The 24,304-nt window shown below is 37.6% G+C and overlaps 2 protein-coding genes across 2 annotated transcripts; both read right to left on the bottom strand.

Moving 5' to 3' along the window:
* Nucleotides 1-876: 876 nt before the first annotated feature.
* LOC125718804 (uncharacterized) lies at nucleotides 877-18,904 on the bottom strand. The gene is made up of 13 exons (XM_048992906.1): nucleotides 17,755-18,904; nucleotides 17,288-17,317; nucleotides 16,951-17,078; nucleotides 16,069-16,240; nucleotides 14,335-14,385; nucleotides 11,877-11,992; nucleotides 7,302-7,986; nucleotides 6,684-6,845; nucleotides 4,244-4,362; nucleotides 2,539-2,721; nucleotides 1,991-2,162; nucleotides 1,806-1,847; nucleotides 877-1,711 (listed from the first exon to the last, which is right to left on the bottom strand). Exons 1-13 carry the CDS (start codon nucleotides 18,886-18,888, stop codon nucleotides 1,613-1,615), a joined length of 3,093 nt encoding a protein of 1,030 aa, XP_048848863.1. The 5' UTR covers nucleotides 18,889-18,904; the 3' UTR covers nucleotides 877-1,612.
* A 1,334-nt stretch (nucleotides 18,905-20,238) lies between these two features.
* On the bottom strand, nucleotides 20,239-22,914 carry LOC125718121 (adenylate kinase isoenzyme 6-like). The gene is made up of 5 exons (XM_048991690.1): nucleotides 22,650-22,914; nucleotides 22,071-22,163; nucleotides 21,823-21,881; nucleotides 21,566-21,711; nucleotides 20,239-21,356 (listed from the first exon to the last, which is right to left on the bottom strand). The coding sequence occupies exons 1-5, from the start codon at nucleotides 22,684-22,686 to the stop codon at nucleotides 21,167-21,169; spliced, it is 525 nt and encodes a 174-aa protein (XP_048847647.1). The 5' UTR covers nucleotides 22,687-22,914; the 3' UTR covers nucleotides 20,239-21,166.
* Between the last annotated feature and the right edge of the window lie 1,390 nt (nucleotides 22,915-24,304).

Below are 24,304 nucleotides of genomic sequence, written 5' to 3'. Positions count from 1 at the left end.
CATCCAAAAGGCTCACAAATCGCCTTAGATTAATAAATGTAACTGATTTATTGCTCAGAAATACACATGGTATTTGCACTGAATATTTCTGAAATATTTATCATGAATAATAATGAAATAAAAGTATTAGTAAACCTATTGTTATGTTAATAGGCAATTGTCGCCATACAGCCTAATAAGCATGTGTTTATATGTGCGATTCCGTATCGGGTGTAATGAAATGTTTCTTAATTTTCCATTTGCACAAGTACAAACACAGGTTTATTGGAATGCTTCTCTTCGCCACACCCCATCTTGCTTTCCATGAGACACACAAACATGCATGTGAAAGCAAGACTGCCAGTAGGGTGACTCGATAATTCACGTCGGAGGACACTGCTTCCGGTTTTACAAACCGCCTTTAAACTGAAAGGCTCCTGTGTTTGACTAAATAGTTAAGGTCTTCTTGTGTTTTGACTGGTTTGATTCCTTTATTGAAAGACTCATCCATCTATTTCACATTAACATTAGTGACACATGGAGACTGACCAATCAGTACATAGTAAGAACTCGGCGCTTAAGTGAAATCCAGGTCCTTTTAATTGAAATGGTAGTTTACAAATACTGTCCTAGCTCAAAATGACATGGATAATCTGGTATCCCGGATTGCAGGATACAGTTCAGGGTTTAACAAGTGTTAACCTGCTGCCATGAATGGTGGACATATTTCTATGAGGCTATATAAAGTTGCACATTTTCCCTGTATATAGGAAATTTGAATATAGCATTGTAATATGCTAGTTTTAGTTCTCAACAATAAAATTTCTATCTTTAAAGCAGCTTCAGAAATGTAAGAATCAGGCTAGTATCTTAGTATTGAATAATAATACATAAACATTCATGGTTAATGTTTTTAATGAAAATAACAAAAGACATATTTACAAAGTACAAAACAATGCAAGAGCAGTGGCAAGAACCTATTTTTTATCTCTGTGGTAGGAAGTTTTAGAAAGTATCCAAACAGATCTTTTCACTAGTTCAAGATGGCAACCCTCAAATGAGCATAACAGGGTAACACAGCCCCAAATATGAGAAAAACTTCATTTATAACGTCAAAACAATGTTGACACAAATAAAAATTAAATTGAAAAAGTAATATACATCCATTTTTTCAAACTTAAAACTTGTTGTAGTTACAAGACGATCTGAAAAAGGCAGCTGAAAACACCACAATAAAAACAGCAGCATATTCAATTGTGTGCAAAAGTTTGGGAAATTGCATTTGAGATCTCATAGCAGATATTCTGACAAAACAATGATTTTAAAAACGCAGAGTTAAATTACTATAAAGGTCATTGCAGCAATGCTTAATACAATCTTTCTATTAAAATAGCTGTTATGAAAAAGTACAGTATGCCTCTATTTACAATAGTGGAAATTATCAAATAAAATTTAAGTGGATGAGTGACTGAAACTCACATTTAAAAATGGTTCTTTTTAGAAAGGAAAATCCATAAAACTTTACTTAGAGATATTAAAGGGTTATGGTATCTCCAAGGATGGCACTCTGAAAATGCCATTAAACAAATCTTAATCCTTAGAGAGGATAAGCAAAGATTAAGACTGAACCAGGTCATACTCTCCCATCATAATCATTGACCTTCCTCTTGATGTGAGACAATTTGGCTTTTAGATACTTGCATTTCTGCTTCTTCATTTGGTAGTCTGCAGACTGAGAAGAGAGTAATAAAGCACATTATTCTACATCATAATACAATACTTATATCACTTAGCTTTTAAACAAATTATGGAAAATTCAGACAGACCTTCTTCAGATTCTTCAGCCGGTTAAATTCATCCATAGCATCCTGTTTGAGTTGAGAGGGATTATTAACAGAATATAAAATCTAAATAAATAAGATTTAGGGACTGTATCCATTAAAATAAAATTTACCCATAAACCTACACATATACATATACTAGAAATGCACTTACTGGCCTAAGGACTCACCATGTACTGTGAACTGCCCGGCTGCAAGACATGCAGCTCATGATCTACCTCCATGAGACCCTTGTTGACGTCATCCAGCTCTTCCTGCAGTATCTTGTATTCTTTGTGGTACCTATCGAATTCCCGTTTATATTCCAGTCTTTTCTGACCATTAGTAATGGTGGGAAAATCACTAAAAAAAGGAGACAAAGGGGAGGGAAATCAGCTCCTGTGAGGAACTCAAAGTAAACTTAACGAATTATGCTGGATAAACAAAACCAGCACATTCTTCTTTTTGGCGGGCTGAATATATGAAAAATATATATTCCCTTGCTCAGTTAATCCCACAATGCTACATTTATGTATAACACACTGATATGAATGGCCTGCAAAATTTAATTTTATTTTCTAGGCAGAATTTTTAAATATCAAAAATCTATAAATTTGTACTATTTGCTGACCAGAACAAAAATTCAGCTTAACCCCTAAAATAAATATGGCTGAAGATGAGAACCTCACACTTACTTCCTTAGACCTCCTAAGTGCTTTTAAATAACCAACCATCTTACCTGTGAAAATCACTGTCATCCAGTTCCTCCCCAGACTCAGTCCCTGTGATACAGTCTGTGTCATCCAGGCTATCAACGTGGTGTCCAGGCGACCTTATATTAGGCTTCCCTACAGAGCTGGTGACCTCTGACTCTGTACTGTGGGGACCTGGACTGTACAATGGCCAGCTCTTCGTTGGCTCACTAAACATAGCAGAAACAAAACACATACCCCACTGCTCACCTCATCAGCAAATCTGAAAAAGTGAACAAATTGTAACTCTGGAGAAGCATGTGCTGGTACACAGAGTAAAAAGCTCAATCAGATCCAATGATGCACAATAAATCTATTTTCTATAAAGGAAAATCATATATATTGCATCTAAAATAATAAAAAATAAAAGTCTCAGCTGAACTAATTTATATATATTTTGCAACAGGGGAGCAGAAGAGATCTCTGAAGGGGGGGGGGGGGGGGGTAAACGGTAATTAAAAGGTCTCAACTCTTAAGGTTATCCAGCCAGGCTTGATTACGTATTTGGCCTGATTTAATATACTAAACATTTTGATTGACACTGGCCAACATGCATACTGTGTTACAACGTCGTCTGGTATGGAACTGCCAATCGCCCAGACATGGACTATTAGACAATAGCATAAACAACAGATGTCGCTGCAATTCGTTGCAAGTTTAAATTTACTGAGTCCCAGTATACTGTACTGTTACATTTTATATGAGGACATGTTCATAGATTTATAGCTTAATTCTAACAATTTAACATTAAGTCAGATTTGAAGTCATTTTCTTTGTTGCAGTGACAAATTAGCCTTTCAGAGTTATGGGAAAATTAGGTTGACAATTGCATCCAACACAGGCTTGGTATAGATTAAGCTTGTATAGAATTTACGTCTATCTATATTGCTTGCTATTTGAAAGAACACTGACAGGATATTCATGTTTTTCTGAGTTGGTTTTATTTCTGTATTGCATACCGCTTTGATCTATGTGACTATAACTGCATCTGGCACAATTTAAGGCGGCTCAGTTCTCAATTTGTTCAGGACCCAAAACCCGCAGTGGCGGATTACACGCAGAATGTGCAAAGTCACAAATACAGCAAGTATAAATGGTTTTGAATAAAATGTTTTGGAAAGTGACATCGGTGTTTGAGTTTTTTATCCTTCTTTAAATCTGTAGGTAACAAGGAAGTGGAAAATTTTTAAGCCATGTATCGGCTAACTAATCTTGTATTTTGCATACTCATTATAATTCTGCTGCTGTGGCAGCTTTCAAATTATTAGTTCTTTAATTTTATTTTTATCCATTTTTTTAAATTATTATTATTATTTGTTTTGTTCGTTTAATTGAATGCTAATTAAGGGAGACGGTGGAAACACATATGTACTGTACAGGCACGGGGATGCGTGTGCGTGTGAGCAGACTGCTATTACCACCTGCAGGAAACATATGCTATGAGTAGTTTGTGATGGTCGATGCAGTTTTATGGGTTCAAACATCACGGTGTTCAACCCTATTTAGGGACACTACTTATCAAAGCTTTGTTTTTTTTTCCCCTCAAAAGTGGGGGGGATGGATCATTATTTACATTTACATTATTTGTTCTTTTTGTCTCAATTCTTAAAACCTGCATGTTAAATACTTGCATGTCAAATACTTGCGTAGTTATGCATTACTGTAGATGCCATGTGTGTGCATGCGACTCACGTAGAACTGTATGGTGGTTTGGTATAATCAATGGCCACATCTTCCAGGAGTTCTCTCCCTCGAATTTCATCTGGGTATGCATTCAGCATTTGCTCTGGCTCACCAGACACAGTGTTCACCTGCAAAGGGGTAAAATAGTTATCAAAAGCAGTTTTCCTCCTTCACTGCAGAATCATAGCTGCTTTTCAATTGCATTTTTATAACTTCTCTGTCTGATGTTGTGGAAAAAAACACACACTACACAAGAAATGAAAACAGAGTAAATTGACAATTACAAAATGTACTGAAAGTACACATTTGAAGCAAAGAACAGTACACTTTAAAGTAAACTATAAAGTTATGATAACATTGCACTGATGCCAATAATTCCACAAAGACGTACAGTTCCAACCAGTATTTTGCTAGACTGTCCCAGTTCTATCTATATCAGCCTTTTACATCTGTGTACAGTAAACATTTCAAAAATCCCAGTTTGACCGGTTTCCACTTTCCCCACATTATCTCCACAGAGGTCAAATACCAAAGATAGTACTGAAAAGGAAAAACTCTCATAAGGTTCACATCTTAATATAAAAACAAAACACACCTGCTAACATGCGTTATATTTACAAAATTTTATACATGTGCAATACACATTAGTAATTTCTTCAGTTATTTTGACTACCTTGGAATTTTGACTATCAACAAAATGTGCTCAATATGTTTTTACTGTTTTTAGAGTTTTGCAATAAACAAAAATAAGCCAGCTGATGGACTAAAGTGTAGAGCTTCTGACTGAACAAGACCTAATTTATACTGCTTATATGGCAAAGATATCTTATTTTGAATATGTATCCTTAAAGTTTCTACTGCAAGCCACACCCAGAAACTGAGCATGAAACTCCCCCCATAAAGTGGCAGGCTATGAAAACATAAAATATTGGCATTGTGGTTAAACACCTATTGAAACTTCCTCTTGGCTATGTTGCCATTTTTAACCAGAATGCTGGGTTGTTCTCAAACTTTTGAATTGATCACATATAACACTGCATCTGATTATTCAGGCTATGATCATATTCAAATCCTTGGTTATGGTGCAGTGCTTCCAGTTTCAGTTGACCAGTGCTGTACTACGCAGCACCTAGGAGTCTAACGCTATGTCTTTCCACCACTGGCTAGTTCGTAAACATAGGAATGTTGTATATGCTATTATGTAAGCAATTTTTTTGTAAATCTAGGGTAGCTCAGTTGTTTTTAGCGTTGATGTTGAGCAGAGATTCTCCCACAATATAAATACATGAATTTACGCTTACTGGCTTTTCTAAATTGCCTGTAGTACACATATGTATGTGACCTATGATGTACTGGCTTGCTGTCTAGGGGTGTTTCTCAATACTTGTACTTGACCATAACTGTGTTCTCATGTACCCATTTTATGTCATCTTCCACTGCCAAAGACCAGTTTCAATACTCAAGAACATAAGTACAGAGGATAGTAAAAATCCCTAGATGTTGTTCTTTCCCCACCCCAAATATCAAGAAAACATTGCCAATACATCCTTGCCAAATGAGATCAATCCCACGATTCGTTGCGCCCCAAATTTGTTCTTCGGAAGCAAGTTAGCAAGACCGGTCTTGCAAAGACCAAAAGAACGATCTTCTCGCTCTCGGTATTGGAGATACACCCTTGGGTGTTTCCACTAACTTGTTCCCTGTGCTACATGGAAAGGAGTGCAGGTTCCACAGAGATGGATGGACCAAAGCATCTGTGCACTATTTTCTCCACAAATGCTGATTTTTGCAGATATTTATACTTCACATCTACTCATTGTACCTCTATGGCGCTGTGAATAAAGCACCTGCTAAATTAGTATATCGTATGCAAGCATATGAAATATTAGTATAACGTCTTGGGACAGTAAAAATATTGCAAATGTGTTGATCTTACAACGAAAATTATGACTTTATTTACAAAAAATGTACATCACATTGGAAATGTTTTAAATAAAGCGTTCATTTGAGATATTTATAAACTGAAATCCAAATTGTAGTTCTAAAAGAACTGTTCTGAGTTAATTGGCAAGCAATCGCCGTGGGTGCTTTCTAATTAGTAATACCTTTACAATAACATAACACACCAAACATCTGTGGTTATTATCACTTTGAGAGCCAAAGTCTACAGTTGCAATTAATGGTATAATGGTATAACAGAACTGAATGAATCAGTCAAAAAAATGTCAGATATGTGCAGATGTTAAACATTGCTTGTCAAAGAATTAAACAAGTGCCCAAGAATTTCTGTGAGCACTACAAAAAGCTTTTAGTACACGTGTTGAGGTTCACATTTCAGTTAACATTCCCACTTTGAAATAAACAACAGCACCAACTAGCAGTAATCAAAATATAGACCATAAATAAAGAGGTCTCTAATAAATCTAACGATAAAATCTCGTGCACTCACCCATTCTCCAAGGTCACGTGAAAGTCCATCACTGACCACCTTCACTTCGTGCCAGAGGATATTCCTCCCATAACTCCAGATTTTCTGACGTGTCCTTGCAGCAAAGATCGCAATGATGACAAGACCAACGGTCACCAGGAAACCAAGCACCACAGCAATGGCCTAGGACCGAAGAAAACCAGAGGATATAGGCACGTCCTACTTTTGAAGATCTGACTCTGTCCATAAAAATGTATATTTTAAAAAGAAACAAAATTATTGCCTAGTTGAAAGCATTTAACAATAAAAGAAAAAGACTATTGGGGTCTCAGATTTTAGATGATTTACAGATATTAAAAACAGGCATGTTCCCCTGTTTGTTCATATTTGCAGAGACCAATTCTTTAACAATATTTTGTTTTTTCTTTCAAGGCGACACCTGGGATGGGTTGGATTCTTCTCTTCTTTTTTTGTACTTGATTGTGCTTGCAAAAAATAAAAAATAAAAAAACGGGAATGTTCAAAAGAGAAGAATGCTCAGCGCAAGATAATTTTGGATCTAAGTAGCATGGGAAAATGTTGTATTAGAAAATACAGAAAATGCTCGGCCTAATGTGCACACATGGTACATGTTCTCACCTCCTGCGGTTCCACCACACAGTAGTGGTACATATATTGATTGATGAAGATTCCAGAGGGCTGTGAGCTCTGGTACTGAGAACAGAGACCTACAACCTGGCTGTAATAGACTGACCCTGACACCTGGGCGGTTGGGTTGATAGCCACGAGGTAGATGATAGTGGCTATGACCAAGAGGAAGGCCAATATGGCGCTGATTATAATGACCGCCAGGTAAAACCGGCGTGAGCGGGCCATTTTCTGCCGTGACACCATAATGATGAAGATGACGAGCACAATCAGGAAGGTGAAGGCTCCGATGGCAAGAATAAATCCATTTGCTGATTGGGGACTAACATAGTTGCCTCCGATTCCGTAGCCTCCGCTGTAGCCTCCGCCATAGCCTCCGCCATAGCCTCCGCCATAGCCACCATAGTTACTCCCATAACTTCCCCCATACATGCCTCCACCAAGCCCTGCCCCAATTCCTCCATACCCTGACATTTCCAGATCTGAGTCCCAGCCTACGGTGGAGGCTACACAAGCAAACATGGCCACAGTGAGAATAATGATAATTATTGACACAATCTTTATCACTCCTGGTGGAGAGGTCCAACGGTAAAAGTGCAAAAACTCTTCCTCGGGGTAGTGGGAAAAAGATGGTTTGCTCAACACTCGGTCTCCAAGCATGTCGCGGCTGCTATGGCTATGAAACAGAAACAGGGCGTCAGTAAGTAACTGAGGTGGAAAGTCCAGGTCCAGGTCCAGAAAGTACAAATCCAGACCAAGTGTTTGTTTCAACCAAGCAGGTGGGTACTCTGTGACTCTTTATACTCAACTGATTGGTTGAAACAAAACCTTGGTCCGCATTTGTGCTTTCTGAACCAGAATTTTCCATCTCTGGTAAGCAGAGCCAATAAAAATTAAGTTCCAACACTATCTTGCATTTATACTCAAAATGTCCAGATGTGTGTGGATTATACAGTACTGCACTTCAGGCATAAAAAAATAAGGTAAAAATGTAAGCTCAATATATAAACTTACTGCCTGCCACCGTAGCGATAGGGTGGAGGGTGTCCATTCCTGTATGAAGACATCCTCGAGTCCTTACTTTCTTCACACTTTGACTTATTTTACAAAGGTAACAGTTCTATTTAATACACAAACAATGGATTGTAAATAGTCACACAGAAAATACCAAAAGCATTATTCACATGCGTTTTTTAAGTGAGTAAATCAGTAGTTTAAAATAATTTAATTAAAACTGCTGTTTTAATTGCTCATTTGATTACTTATAGAATATTAAAGATGAATGACAAATTTGTGTTATTAAAGGAAAAATGAAAAAATTTATTTTGGAGAAAAATCACTCACCCTACCACCATGATTAATAAAATGGTAACACTTTACTTGACGGGGCAGAAATAATATAGTATTATACTATTACTTATGTATTATTTAAGCACAAACTAAATTTTAGTTACATACTGATCTTATGTTAATTCATTATTAATGAACTGTGACATGATTCATATCAAGAAGTTACTCTATTTGTTATTATATCTGTTAATTCTCTAAACCTTTGTGAATTACTGAAGGAACAAATCATGAATCAACAAGTGAAATACTGATCTCATGTTCGCTCATTAATGTATCGGGACGCATCTTTATATCAAGCAGACTATATTTGTTCATAATTTGTACTTTAGTAACTGAGTGATTACTGATTATTTCTGACCCGTCAAATTTAGTGTTACCAATGAAATTCAGGCACTCACTACCATTAAAACAACGTAATTAAACAAGAGATTTAATATTTGTTATGAAACGCAAAATAAAAATAAACGGTGCTTGCTTTACAATTCCTCCAATTATGCTTATGATCTAAACTTATTTTAACGGTGTTTTACATGTAGTGGGGAAAGAGATTCAATTTGATTAGGTATAATAATTAAAAACCTTACCTGACAAGCGTAATAAAGGTACCGCAGGCTGGCTGAAAAGCAGCTATCAGTATAATAGTAAACACCTTAAACAAGTCGATCTTCCGCCGAGGTTGTACGGCTCCGCCCGGAGGGCTGCTACTTCCCTATTGGCGACTAATGAAACTCGTATAGAAGCAATGTTAACCTACAAGTTTTTTTTTCCAAGAAGACGTACCCTATGCCAAAGTTAAACTGGTTTTTCCAGTTCTTTGTTTCTTTTTTTGTGCTATACATACTAGAAAGCAGTAGTAAATAGTATCATGACTTAAATTCTCACTACTGAGATACCAAAGCTCAGTGTAGGCCTATGTGTGTGCGGTATGCATTGCCTTTCAGTCTAATTCATCTTAATTAAAGCTATTTGTTCAAAACCTACCGTGACCAACATTTGAAATGTGATTTAAGAAGATATACTCTTTTGAATATGTAGAGAGTCAGGTGAACTCAGGGATTAAATTGAGCGCAGTCTTGGTGCATAAAGAGTAGGATTGTGCCATGTAACACTGACATTCTTTCCAGTGCGATTTGATCGTATTGCCAAGCTGGTATCGCCAATACCTGGTTGCCGACACGACAGTGACGATAAAGTTTGCCGATGGGGGAGGATGTACTTCCCTAATCATTTAGCCAATAGGAGAGAGGCCTCTGAAAGTTTTCCCCTTTCTCCCTCCTGCCTGGTAATAGTTCATGTCTTGCTCACAATAGTATAGCCGTTTATCGGGTACGAAATCAATCTATGTTTTAACGTTACAAACGATTCCAAAACTGAAATATTCCAATCGACGGAACCGATATTTTAGTATCGGTCCCCACATCCTTAATTTCAGGGGACATGATTAAAAATACGCCGTGAAAATTCTGTATTTTATATGGGAGATGGTCTAAGCTATCAGGCAACGAGTGGGACTAATTTTAAGAACGGAAGTTTTGTATCCTATTTTGTCTTCATTCTGGGGGAACTCTGATAAATGACACCACAAGTCTTATTATCCCGACAAAATTTATTACTGACATTGCAAGAAGAAAATAAATCACATATTGTACTATTCACGCAATCTCTTCCAGTCCCGCCTGGTATCTTTCTAACATCCATCGTTTGAGAAACTGGCTGTAATTAATAATACCAAGCTTTTAGTTGTGCCCCCTCACTTCTCTGATCAGACATCCAGCTCGTCGCGATCACACTTTATTTGCGTATTTCTCAGTGCAGAGCGAGCGTGAGAAAACTCGCTAGTTAACCTTCTACGCCGTTGTTTCCCGATCAGACACCCTGTGCCGGGTCTCCCCCCTATGCTTAACTTTCCGTATGCATACAAACACACAAGCTCAGGGTTTACCAGCTCTCACGCATCTGGCGTAACACTCACGATTTCAGACTCTCACGCTCAGGCACGAAATCTTACGGCAAATCTACACTTCTTATTCCAATATTTTATCCATAAAATTACCTACATTAAAGCGTCGGGATAGTTTGTAAACTCTATAGTCTATTTACAGGGTGATAAAACTGTTACATACGTGTAAATGCGTGCGAAGAATTCTCTCGAATTGGAAATTTCACGCCAGTTGACGAAGCTTATTTACAAGATTATTTATGTAATTGTTCATAGGCTGTAAAGTTAAAGTGAAGGGCGTACAAAGATTTAAGTAAACATAAAATGTGAACAGACTAATGCACGTACTTCAAGGTTTCTCTAGTTAGACACATTGGCAAACTTTTGTTTTGGGCACAGGTGCACGTCCATTTGCCAAAAAAAGCAGAAAAGAGTAAAAGTTCATGTTTAATAATTTGTCTTTAAGAAACAGTCAGAAAGCATGTAAAAAGAAACTAAAAATAGCAACATTGTACTGTGCAAAAAAAGGACCGCATCTAAAATATACAAACAAATGTGAAAAGTGTTAGCTTTACATATTTATAAAAACTTTAAGGGCTTAAAATTACAAGGACAGTAAAACACAACAAAACTAAATAAAACACAAAGCTAAAAGCAGAAGAAAAAAATGCAACGGAATATAATGCAATGCAACTTGTGTGTGTGTGCCATATATATACATATATACATATATATATATATACACACACACACACACTATATATATATATATATATATATATATATATATATATATATATATATATATATATATATATATATATATAAAAATCACAAATGTCAATAACAGTCAAACTCCATTTGGAACCCTTAATTTGAAGGGCAGTAACAAACCTTGACCTTTTGCACTGAGCTGTTTTGCATTGAAGTGCATCATCGTGCTGATCCAGCATCCCTCTTGAAAACAAGGGCCTACTCAGTAACAGGGCATCATACAAAATCTGGCTGCATAAATGAAAAATGCTACCTGAAAAAAAATTAAAAACATGGCAAACAGGAATTTTAAACTGTTTGCAAATTAAGCCAGTATTTTTTTTTTGGAGAAGGATGAAGTTTGAGTAACAAAAGGAACATTTAAAAACAAACTGCATTTCTCCCATTTCCGTTTTGCTGTGGATGGTGCTTTGTCTTCCATTTTAAATATAAATAAAATGATTAATTTGTACATTAGTGCTTGAAAAACATAAAACCACAAGCAACAGTTCATAAACATTTACTTGTATCCATCTTTCCAATCTGTAACGTCATCGTACTCCTGGATCTTCTGCTTGATGTGGGATAGTTTGGCTTTTAGGTATGTACAGCGTTCCTTCTTCTCAAGAAAGGCGGGATCCTGTCAAAGATTAAACATATTCAGTGTCTGCATTATAGTTTAAATTGGCAACAATACCACCAAGATTACAGAAAATGCACTCAGTGGCCACTTTACGTTGTTTTCTACTCAGGACCCATATTTGCATGCAGAAATGCCATTCACTGGATGTTTTCTTGTTCATAATCCCGTCCTTCACTACATACTAGTATGTGCCAAGTGGGTGGTTGTTTCTAAGGTGTTGGAACAATCACGTCTGACACCAGCAATTACAACCACCTAGTACAAAATCGCTTAGATCACGTGTCTTAGCCATTTTAAAACTTAAGAGCCCAGTAAGTGAACATCTTGAGCTTGTCTACATGCTCAGTTTATTCAGTGACCATATGAATTGCTGTTTGGTGAACTAGTCTAGCTGCATTAATGAGCAGGGGGGTATTCCATGAAAGTAGCTAAAGAAAGCCAGAATTGCCTGGAAAAGTCAGACCCATCTCTAAACTTAGCCCCATATCGTTCCACTAACGCAGTTCAGCTTTAACTAATCGAGGCTCATACAAGACAGACTTACATATTGTCACTTGCATATTGTGCGCACACCTGAGATATTTAAGAAGCCCAAATGAATGGATGAACGATAGATCGATCAAATGAGTCGGAAAGCGTGTAAAGCGAGAGTGGTGTTTTATTTTCCACTGCAGAACAAACGCTGCTGATGGAGCTGTATGAAAAATACAAAGATGTAATCGCTAAAAAAGGCAATACTGTGGCCATATATACAGCCAGGGAGTTGGCTTGGTGAAGAATTGCAGACAGACTAAATGCGTAAGTTATGTAAATGTCACAAGTGCTTAGTACAGTGGCATGGCGGTACAGTGGTTTATGCTGTCGACTTACACCGCGAAAGTTCCTGGTTCGATCCCCATAGGCAATGAGGAACCTTCAGGGTTGAGTTAACAAATCATTCTTACTGTATAATGTTATTCTGTATTATTTGATCTCCGTAAAATACTTTGAATCGCATCTGTGAAATTTTCTGCACAAATAACCGTATCTTGTCCTTGTTTTTTATTAATAAACATTCAAAGTAGACTGTGACTAAACAAAAATATAAAAATATCCATCCATCCATTTTCCAAACTACTTATTCTACTGGGTCGCGGGGGTTCCGGAGCCTATCCTGGAAGCAATGGGCACGAGGCAGGGAACAACCCAAGATGGGGGGCCAGCCCATTGCAGGGCACACTCACACACCAGTCACTCACACATGCACACCTATGGGCAATTAATTAACTCCAATTAGCCTCAGCATGTTTTTGGACTGTGGGAGGAAACCGGAGTACCTGGAGGAAACCCCACAACGACATGGGGAGAACATGCAAAGACATGTGACCCAGGCGGAGACTCGAACCCGGGTCCCAGAGGTGTGAGGCAACAGTGCTAACCACTGCACCACCATGCCGCCCCTATAAAAATATCTTACTGTTCATAATTTATTTATTTTTTTCAGTTTCAGTCATTGTATTTCATGTTTGACATTTTTGATATGGGTATGCTTTTAATTTAATTATTTTGTACTTAATTAGAATTCTGAGCCGTGAGTTTTATAGGTTTTATTATATTTATATAATAAATATTAGTAGTGAGAGCACGGAATTTCATCTGACAGAACGATCTTTTGGGAATCTGTTCCCACACATCGGACGTTCCTTGAGAGAACACTTAACTAAGTGAGACAGTTAACCTGGTCCGGAGCAGACTTGTTCACTCGCCTAAGTTACCATGGTACTCAGCAGGGATTCACTTAAGACACGTTAATGGAACGGAACTCCCACTTAAATGAGTCGGACTTGTCGAAATAAGTCACTTTCCCTTAATTCTGCTTCGTGGAACACACCCCAGGTATAACTAATAAAACAGTCACATGAGTGTATGTTTTTTGCACCAAGCTACAATGGACAGAGTTGATGTAAGACAAAATGGGAATAGTACTGTAAATAAATTTACGGAAACTTACAAAAAAAAAACAGCAATTTATACAATTACTCTAAGAATTTTGCCTTTAATCAACTATATACAACTAATATACAGAGAATGAGACAATAATTCAGTTTCCTGACTACATTACATAAAATCTCACGTGGGTGGTAACCAAGCAAAAGTAATACAAAATTTAGTTATGATAAGATTAGTGTGTGTTAACCATTTGTCATTTCTATTCTGTTTTTTTTTTTTGCTTCAGAGAAAAAAAAAATCTTTTGTATATTTAAGGAAAGAATATGGAAGTGTGAATATTAGAGAAGTTCCAGGGTTACTTCAGGAAGCATCAGTCAGAAATATAATAATACAAGTTATTTGCAACTCACGGTTTTCTTTCTTTCATATTCCTGCAGGATCCTGTGTAAACGCTCTTGCTCCTGGGTGGAAAAAAAATTATTTTGTCATCAAATCAGGAATTTAAATTTAAGAGCTGTATAATGCAGGATATCAGATATAAAACCAACCATTCATTCCTCTGTTTCATACAATTTATTATTTTCGTTTGACAATGTAATACATTGAAAATTGGTAATAATTACTGCACCCACCACACGATGAACCCCAAAAGATGAGAACCTGAGTGCAGCCATGTGGCAGGTGATACCTCAGCACCACACTAGTCCGAATGTACCAGTGTGAGTTTTTTTCTGGTAGCTAGAAGGCAAATCCTGTCACCAACCCCCAAATTTCCCTATAAGTTAGGACCTCCTTGCTGGGCTGGATGTAGAGTAACATCATACCCAGGATGAAGCACCTGCAGGTTAAAGGCCTTGCTCTAGGGCCCAGTGAAGTAAGATAACTCATAGCATTCATGGGATTCAAACCAGTAACCTTCCAATTGTTGGCACAGATCCCTAACCTCAGAGCCACCACTCTGCCAAAACTGGGCTCAGTAAAAATGTAGTGGGTAGGACACGCCTTAGTTTTAACAAAAAACTCTATACGGTGCCTTAGGTGATATTTTATAAATTGCTCCAGTAAAATACCCAGCTATATAAACAAGAAAAAAATCTGAGTTAATTAAACAAACTTCTGGATGACAAAGAGCCCCATACATTAAACAGTGCTTCTATCGAAAAAGTTTTTCTGTTTAATAAACTTTACAGGCTAGGCTACATGCTTCAGATACTGTTGAGTTTTTCTGTCAGGGACTAGAATATTGTTGTGTGATTGAGATGGATATACATCCATTATTTATAATTTATGTCAATAAATACTTCACTGAATAACATGACCATGTGTCTATTTTGAGTTGTGCTGTATCTCCAGAGGAAAAAAGGAAGTTATTATAACGATGAAATACAAGCTGGCTCAAGTTTGTAGAAAATATTCCTCAGAGCATTTTGCGTCCCTGTATTGGATGAGTGGTGTGGAAGATGCATAATCAGTTCTCGGTATTCGTGGGGGATCAGTTCCAGGACCCCTGCAGATACCAAAATCCCTGGATGCTCCCTCATATAAAACAACACAGTATTTACATATAATCTATGCACATCCTCCCGTATACCTGAAATCATCACTAGATTATTTAAAATACCCAGTAAATCGTTGTTGTAATGTATAATTTAGGAAATAATGACAAGAAAAATAAAAAGCGTACATGTTCAGTACAGATGCAATCACTGTAGGCCAAACGAGGTACTACATGTCAGCAACAACGTCACATTTTCTTTCATTTAAAACTCTCAGATTGCAGAGGCTATAGCAGGGTCTGCATGCACGTGATGTCATCTGCAGACTCAGAGCCGCGCTAGGCATGTGGAAAATTCAAGTTTTGCATTTTGGAACTCTCTCGAATTTGTGTTGATTTTTTCCAAATATTTTCCATGGTTGATTGAATCCATGGATGCAGAACCCATAGATAAATACTGTACAGTTGGCTGTCTGTAACAAAATTTTTAATTTCTCCTTGTCAATTAACATATAGTATCACTACAGCAATGTCATTTTCCAATTTGTTCCAAAAGAATTTGTGTGCGGTAATAATTGCAACAATGACTTTGACTGTGCACTTTATAGAGAGTTTTAAGGAGATTCGTATAAGGGGGATCATTCCTGACCGTTTGGCTGGAAGTTTGCCGACGTAGATTACGCATCACGCGATCCAGCTCGTCGAACCTCTTCAGCACAGCTTGCACCTCTGCATGCAGCTCCTTGTACTCTGCATGCTGGTCTCTGAAGACGGCCTTGTAGCGATCTCGCTCAACATCGCTGCGGATGCTGGCATACTTCCTACAAGCAGGTAAAAATCTTATGTCAAAATTCCATTACATAAAATTTCTGATAAATTTATGGGGTTTATAACATTAGAAAGTAATGACACACATTATGTTGCAGTGATGTTAAATACCTGTGTACATAAAACTACCCCTGCAGATATAGGTAGCCTGTACAATCTGTACAATTATGCTGGGGACACTATATGTTGTGTAGTTAACTTTATAATGCCTAGTCCCTTAAAATATCTTAAAAATTCCTTTGTTCTTGTTTAAACCAGTGGCTGTTCGCAGAAAGCCAATATGTGGCAATAGGATCTGTTATGTAATAATAAGAACAATAATAATAATTATTATTATTAATTATTATTATTATTATTATTATTATGCTTTATTGGGGCCCTACCAGGAATTTCATTTTGTTGTAGATGACAAGCACCATGCTGTCACAGCATGGCACAGAGTGGACATGAAAGGGAAATGACACCCTCGCCCCCCATTGATATATTCTAGAATTAGTCCATATAAAACAATTAATACCGATTAACGCACTGAGAAACCAGGGGAACTGATAAGATAAGGGTGCAAACCACACACATTGGTATTTGGTTTCATGAACTGTTTTCTCATATAGTAAGTGAAGTAAAATTGGGTTGGCGTGCAAAATCTTACAGCTTGCCGGCTAAGTGTGATGCACATTATATCAGATGTGGTTAGTGGACTCACTCAACGTAGTCTGGCAGGATCACAGGTTTCGGGAAGGGCAAAGAGGGGGCGTGGCCAGCTTTCACCTGTGGCTCCATTCTTGTGGCCTTAATCTGTGTTGGAGCTCCTGAGTCAATCAAAATCGGTTTCTAAAAAAAAAAACACGGAATATCACTGTGAATACGCAGAAAAAAAGGTTTACAAATACAGAAGATCCAACAAACTTTTAATACTGATAAAATTATATAAGGGCTAATGTATGCATCATTTAAAAATCCATTAATTATAAGTTAAATTTAAGATTTCACTTATAGTACGTTACGTTTTCAAAACTACAGAAATTTAGCAGAATATTTACCAGTGATCTTGGACCAGAATATGCAGCCACCTGGGGGGAAAAACACAAGTTAAAATACAGAAACAGGGAGAGAAACACTCATATGGAAGCTGTGCAACGTGATAAATGACAACATACTGTATATGAAAACACAAGCACAGACAGGCTAAAAATGAAATAAGAAAAAATCAGTACCTCTACATTAACGTTAAATTTATTTTTTAAAAGATATAGCAACTTTTAATGCCTTTCTCCAAGGCAACAAAATGGTCAAAAAGAAAAACAATTGAAAACCAGAACTTTTTCATTTATTTTAAATAAAATTTAATTTATTTTACTCCCAGTCTATTTAACGACACAATAATTCAGATTATAACTGGTCAACATTATAATCTGAAAGTGATGCCGTCAGTGACAGATCTCAGATATTTCCACTCAGAAAAAAAAAGTCATTTAATTACTGCCCTTCACTAAAATCACAAACTCACCTCGCGCTGGTAGTATTCACGCCGCATTCGGGCTGCCTCATGCCTCTGTAGCTTAATGCACACGATGGCGCTGACCAAATAGACGAGCGTGTTTAGAAAGAGAAAGATGATGCCGGCAGTCTGGCCTGCTTCGGTGCGGCAGAAGCCTCCGGTCATGCCGTTGTTAAAATAGGGGTAATAGCAGAGACCGCCTCGGAGCGTGTCCCTCACGTACACGATAGCCGCAGCCAGGTAAAGCACGGCAAGAATCAGGTTGATGAAGAACTCGGTAAGCGGCCAGAAGTTTGAGTCCAGAAGTACGGTGCGGTAGTACATGGTCATGCCCAGCACCAGCAGGATCACTGTCACCAGCCAAGCTAGACCTGCCACCACCAGCACAAATGGAGTCTGGGGTCCCGTGTAGTAGGTCCCGCCCATACCGCCACCACTCATGCCCGAAATGCTGCCCATGCCCCCGCCAGTCATCCCCATTCCTGGGTATCCACTGTAAGACTGCGAGTATCCAAACATGTTGTACCACTCGTTATCTTTGTATATGTACGCGCACACACAAGCGAAGACCGCAGCACCAAGCAGCAGCTCTATGGAGCCCAGGATGCGGAGCAAGCCAGCCCAGGTTCTCATGTAGCCGTGGATTTGTCGATACTGTGCCAGTCTCTCCTCATACGTCAAGCCGGCGTGTACAGTATGGTCATCGAAGGTGCTGATTGGCGCCATAATGCCTTCTTTTTTCTCTTGAGAAGTGCCACTTCCCCCTGACATGCCGTGCTGACCCTGGTTTGACCCAGGGATAGATAAGTTGGTTCTGGAATTGTTTTTTGACTCACAAATGGATCCCTTACTGCCCCGGAATAAGTCTTTCACAGAACTAGGAATGAGGGACTTAACAGGTCTGACATTTGTGGCATCAAGGCTGTCATCACTGTCACTGGGGTAAAATTCAGCAGCCAGTGGTAAGTGTACTGGAGAGGGAGCCAGGCGAAGTGGAGGTGTCCCACATCTCTGCACAGCCCCTCTCGCCTCTTCTAGAGACTGAGGACTAGCTCTGCAATACAGGGCTCCAGGTTCCCCATTGAAGGGTCTGACTTCTCTAATACGGTCAAAGTGGGCAGATGATCCACTACTGGCAGACATGAGGATTGCTTTCACCCTTTCAATTGGAGAGAGAGAGAGGAAAAAATGTGAGTAGCAAGAAAATAAAATACCTGTTATCATCATTAACAGACGCTCCTGTTCTTTAGTGTAAACGGTAAAAAGGTTATAGTGAATAACAATAATATTTTTCCAGTTATCAAGTTAAATTCTTTGCTTTATCTATTGTTCTATACAAGCCGTGGTTACTAATGCCTGGCTGTGTTCTCTAGCATTCCCTCGACTTCCCTCCGGAAAAGCTGTATGAAATTAATTATTATTAGCAAGCGGATCACACCCATGATTCGTAATATCGACGACTGACTAAAAACAAAAACAAAAACAAAGACACATCTGCCCTAGATCCAGATCTATTGTTATTACAGAATTCAAAAACTAGACGTTTTTTACACCGAGAATTTTTCAGTACAATTTAACACAGTTACGTACTTAAAGTCTTACATCAAACTTTCAGCATTATACATCTGAATAAATCGCATAAGTATCACAAAAGTCCGTTAAGGTAAACACTGCGTAACAAAAAGTGCTTAGAGAATTAGTTTACACATTTCGTTGAAAATAACAATTAAGACTAAATGAAGACAAGTAAACGTAATAAAACTTACCTAAGGCCGGAAAAAGTTATTGTTTTGTCGATTATAATAATGCATCAGGAGTTGTATTTTTGGCTATACCTGCTGCCGCAAACTAACCTGTCTTCCTCATACCCTCTCCGCAGAAGAGGATTCATGCCCACGTGACATCGCCCCGAGTAACGTCATCCCGATGGAAACTCGCTGCCGCGGAACAGCGCAAAAACATGGTTTCGGGTTCGAGCGACGCCTTCTTGTACATTGGTGGCGATTGCAGAAAATTTTGCTTGAGGTGGCCGTTAGAGACCATCGGTGGGGTGGGGGGCTTGCTGACGAAAGATAAGTTTTATTTTCTGAATAACGGGGACACGTAGGGTAGTATTTAGGAATTGCACTTGTTTACTGAGGACTTTAACAGGAAGCAGACATTAACAAAAAAACAGAACCTTTAATTTTATTTATATCAAATTAAATTATGTAAATTAAAAACAAATATTCAGTAATGCTAAGATGTTATCATTAACGTTTTATTTGCGCGTAGATGTGAAAAATCGAAATAATAATTAAAACACTTTTTCATGATCACCGGTAGAGGTCACTTTTGCAGAACTTAGTTTGACACCTGCGAGTGCCAGCAAACGTGCAGCGTTCCCAAGACTCGCCCCATCGCACGTATGGGTTCTACCCCTTCCTATTTAATACCTTTAACGCTGCTGTCGCTTGAATCAACTGGTCAATAAAACAACCTCCAGATCACAAGTTATAGCAAACATTTTATTTGCAATCGTAATGTATTTTTAAATGCCATAAATGAATCAGACTTCTTGCTTTTTCAAACCATCATAAGGCATTCTTATAAGGAAACCAATTCTCTTGCATCCATCAATATTGTGCCTATAAAGCTTTTAATACGACATCTATATTCAAACCCATGTACAGACAAAATGCACATTTCATTTTCTATAAAAGACTGAAAATGAATATATATTATTGCAGTATATGAACAGATCATCCTGTTGTTTATTTAAATGCAAATAGTATATTTAATATTCGTGTGCATACCATTTTAAGCCAATTTGTGGAGAATTTAAATCCTCTTGTTCACACATATAATCAAATGACAAAAATAAATGAATAAAACCAGACCAGATTTCAACACTTTGTATATAAATTATTTGGGGAAATACTGATTTTGGGCCTAATCTGTTTCCAGGCTGCCATTATCTGTGCCAATGACGTCAACTGCCTTCTAGTTCAATTATCACCCTGTAGTACTGACATCTCATATCAGTAAATACTTTAGAGGCTGATTGAGAAACACTCAGTACGTTACTTGCACTGCACTCCTTTGGTACTAAACTGCTGTTATCTCTGGTTTACAGGATGACTGCAAATTCATTATTTATTTCTCTGCCAGCCACCCAATGAAAATACTGGCTTCAGAGTATGCATGGAAGTAGCAGAAAGTGAAGCATTTTTTTTTATTTTATTTGAGCTATCATGTAAAGTGGATCAAACTTTTGATAAGTATAGCACATAATGGTGTTCATGTTCAGAATGAGAAAACAGACATTTTCTCCGTGCATCCATCGTATCACGACATATTTCATAGTTGATAATATCAATAACTTAACTATGCATTCCCAGCTGAGGGAATGTCATAAGCTACTGTGCACATGCAAAGGTCTTCAGTTGTTATCCTTTATCCATTGTTCTATCCACTGAACAATCTGTTCTAGATTGTTTTCAAGGTCTTCTGGCTTGTTGCTAGGCAGCTGGTGGACAATCTCTTGTCTATAAGCCTCCATGGCTTCCTCATAAATGGTCTGGAAGATCTCACACTGGATGTTGTCCTGAAGCTTCTTCCCCGAGTAACCCCTGCAAGACAGAAATCCAACAGACTGCACTACACAAGGTACTGAACTGAAGCATGAAGCATAATGTTGCAGATCAAATATTAAAGCCAACTATAAATCCAAAACATGGTTTTTCATCTTTTAAATGGTATCAGTGGGGTTTTAATATGGTTTAACAAACAGATAGTCAATCCATCAATGAGTAGACAGTCAGACAGACAGATAGATAACCTGCTCTCTAGGCGGGTGTACAGCTGAGAGTTGTCTGTACGCAGTACAAATACTATGTGGAACCACCGCTCGGGGAAGAAATCACAGCCATGGTAATCCACAATCATCCCTCCTTCATTCATCCTGTCCTCCAGCTCATCAACCACCTACAGCAGGTGGGAAAAGCCACAATTGGCATACAGGCATTTTCCATAATCAAAGAATAAGCATATTTTGGTGATTAAATTCTTGAACAAGGAGATGAGCTTCAAACTCACCCTATCCTCATCCAACACAGGACACTGGTATTCATCATCAAAACCATCATATAGTTCTCCTAAGGAAAGAAAATTGTCACATTATTAGAATTAACATTATATTGCAAATACACACCTTAACTTAAAAACACAGGCAATACTGTGTAAAAAACAGGTCTCAAGGTTACAAGTAATCACTGAATTGAATCAACTGAAATACATACAACAATATTTCAACTATCACTTATCGTTTGCCTAGATGTTTATACCTTCCTGTGCTAGATCCCCCACGTTGATATAAGTCAGCCCCGTTCTCTGTGATAGTTCCTTCCCTAGTGTGGTTTTTCCTACTCCGGGGGTTCCTGTCGACAACATGGTTCATCATTAATTATACAGATGGTTCGCATTTTTAATGGCTGCTCAATTAATCAATATAATGATAAATCCAGTGACCCGGCAAGCTTTTTAGGAACTATGTTCCTTCCCCCCCGCCTTAAAACTTCAAATAAGTAATTCACGGATTTTTATTCGGATGCACGCTTAACCATTGTACATCAAGTATCTTTAGTTTTTAATGAAAATGGATTAGCACAAATCATAAGAACACGGTAGTCAACAACTCTTGTTATGCCAATGGAACGCACACATATAGGCTTCCATACATACAATACTACACAGTACAAAGAGTATAAAATGTTCTGTGTATATATTATATACGCAACACAAAAAAATCGCACATGGAGGAGGAAAAAAAAAACAACCGACGTGAACCAAAGCCTTTGTAACAAACATTAGGACGTAGAATAATATTTTACAGGGTCACATTTAAATCTAGACAAGACTTTAACCTGTTAGAAGAATATTCGGTCGCTTCATGATTTTCATTACTCCACGTGTAACGGCAATGGACAAAATACGTGTGTCTGATGTAGACTAGAAATGTTGGTTGCAGGCTAGATTAATCTTCGATATTAGAAAATTAGTAAACAGCTAAATTAAGTCATTCATAAAGGAAAAGTGGAACAAAATGTATTAATAAAACAGCTAATCGATATAACATATCCCATAAAAATCCAATTTTTTCACATGGGGTCGTAAATAAACGTCATTATAACGCGACAGTCCTCTTAAAGGGAGTTTGAGACGCTACTCACGCGTTAAAGGGAAGTATATTGTCGGTCAAAATACTGAGCTAAGCTTCTCATCTCGTAGTCAATTATAATGCAGAATTAATCGGTCTTTAACGCATTTAATAATTATATTTTATTTTAAATAACCCGACTAATTCACGTAGCTGAAAACGTTTTTTAAAGTGCCACAAATGAATCGATTTCTTGATTTTTCAAACCAACATAAGACATTCTTATAAGGAAACCAATTCTCTTACGTCCATCAATATTGTGCCTTTAAAGTTTGTAATAAGCCATCTATATTCAAACCCATGTACAGACACAATATGCATTTCGTTTTCTATAAAGACTGAAAATAAATACAATCATATTATTACAGTATATGAACAGTTCATTCTGTTGTTTATTTAAATGCAAATAATATATATAATATACGTGTGAATATCATTTTAAGCCAGTAAGGGTGGGGATGTAAACGATTTATGACTGAACATTACAGGATATAAATGATTTATCAAGCACGTTCCAAAAAGTCTATTTTAAAGATAAGATATTTCTGTTTGATAGGGCACAGAACAAGAACTGAAATTCACCTCATATATAAGCTAAAAAGTACTTAATGTGGTGTTGATACTTCGTTTTCTTTGTCTTTTGTTTGCTATATGTTCATATTTTTTTCTGGAAATAATATGGCCTTCTTGATTCGGAAAATAACAGCAACAGTATTTATAGCTCGTTTTTAAGCAGGTGGGGTGACGCTCCCTGTCTTCATTAATTCGCTCCACCTGTTCAGTTGTCCGATGTTTGTTTATATGGGTGTGTGTGTGCGTGTGCTATTGTTCTAGCAGTAAAAATGTACACTTCGTGATACTATCGCAAGTCAATCGGAGATTTCACGCGGCCCAATTTATCCGCCCGCCCGTCGCCGAGACGGTATACTTTTGTACCTGAAGCTTGAAGTTGTTCAGCACCTTTTACCCGGCAGCCATAGATCCGTCAAGACTTTGTATATTTACTGAGAAAAAATATTATCACGAAAGCTCTGTTTTCAGTAGTTTCTTTGAACCTTTGAACTTTTAACAGCACTATTACCCACCAATATTTGTAAAGCAGTTATGGTTTTAGCATGCATACAGCAGGCCAATGACCATTGTTCCTTGTTGATATTTAGATTTACATTATTATTAAAGATACATATTATTATAGATACATTTAATTTCACGCTCTCACGGTATAACTATTAAAAGTAAAAAAAATATTGAATATATTTCTGCTTGAAGTACACTGTGTTGCTTTAACACATTGTGAATGCAAAAATGTAACAGTACATTGGGGCATGTGGAAGCCATGTCATCTGTGGCCTGAAGTCCTGG

Source organism: Brienomyrus brachyistius, chromosome 2 (genome assembly GCF_023856365.1).
Source record: "Brienomyrus brachyistius isolate T26 chromosome 2, BBRACH_0.4, whole genome shotgun sequence".
Taxonomy (NCBI): Eukaryota; Metazoa; Chordata; class Actinopteri; order Osteoglossiformes; family Mormyridae; genus Brienomyrus; species Brienomyrus brachyistius.
The sequence above is the reverse complement of the archived record's forward strand: the minus strand, read 5'-3'. Positions and strand labels throughout refer to the sequence as shown.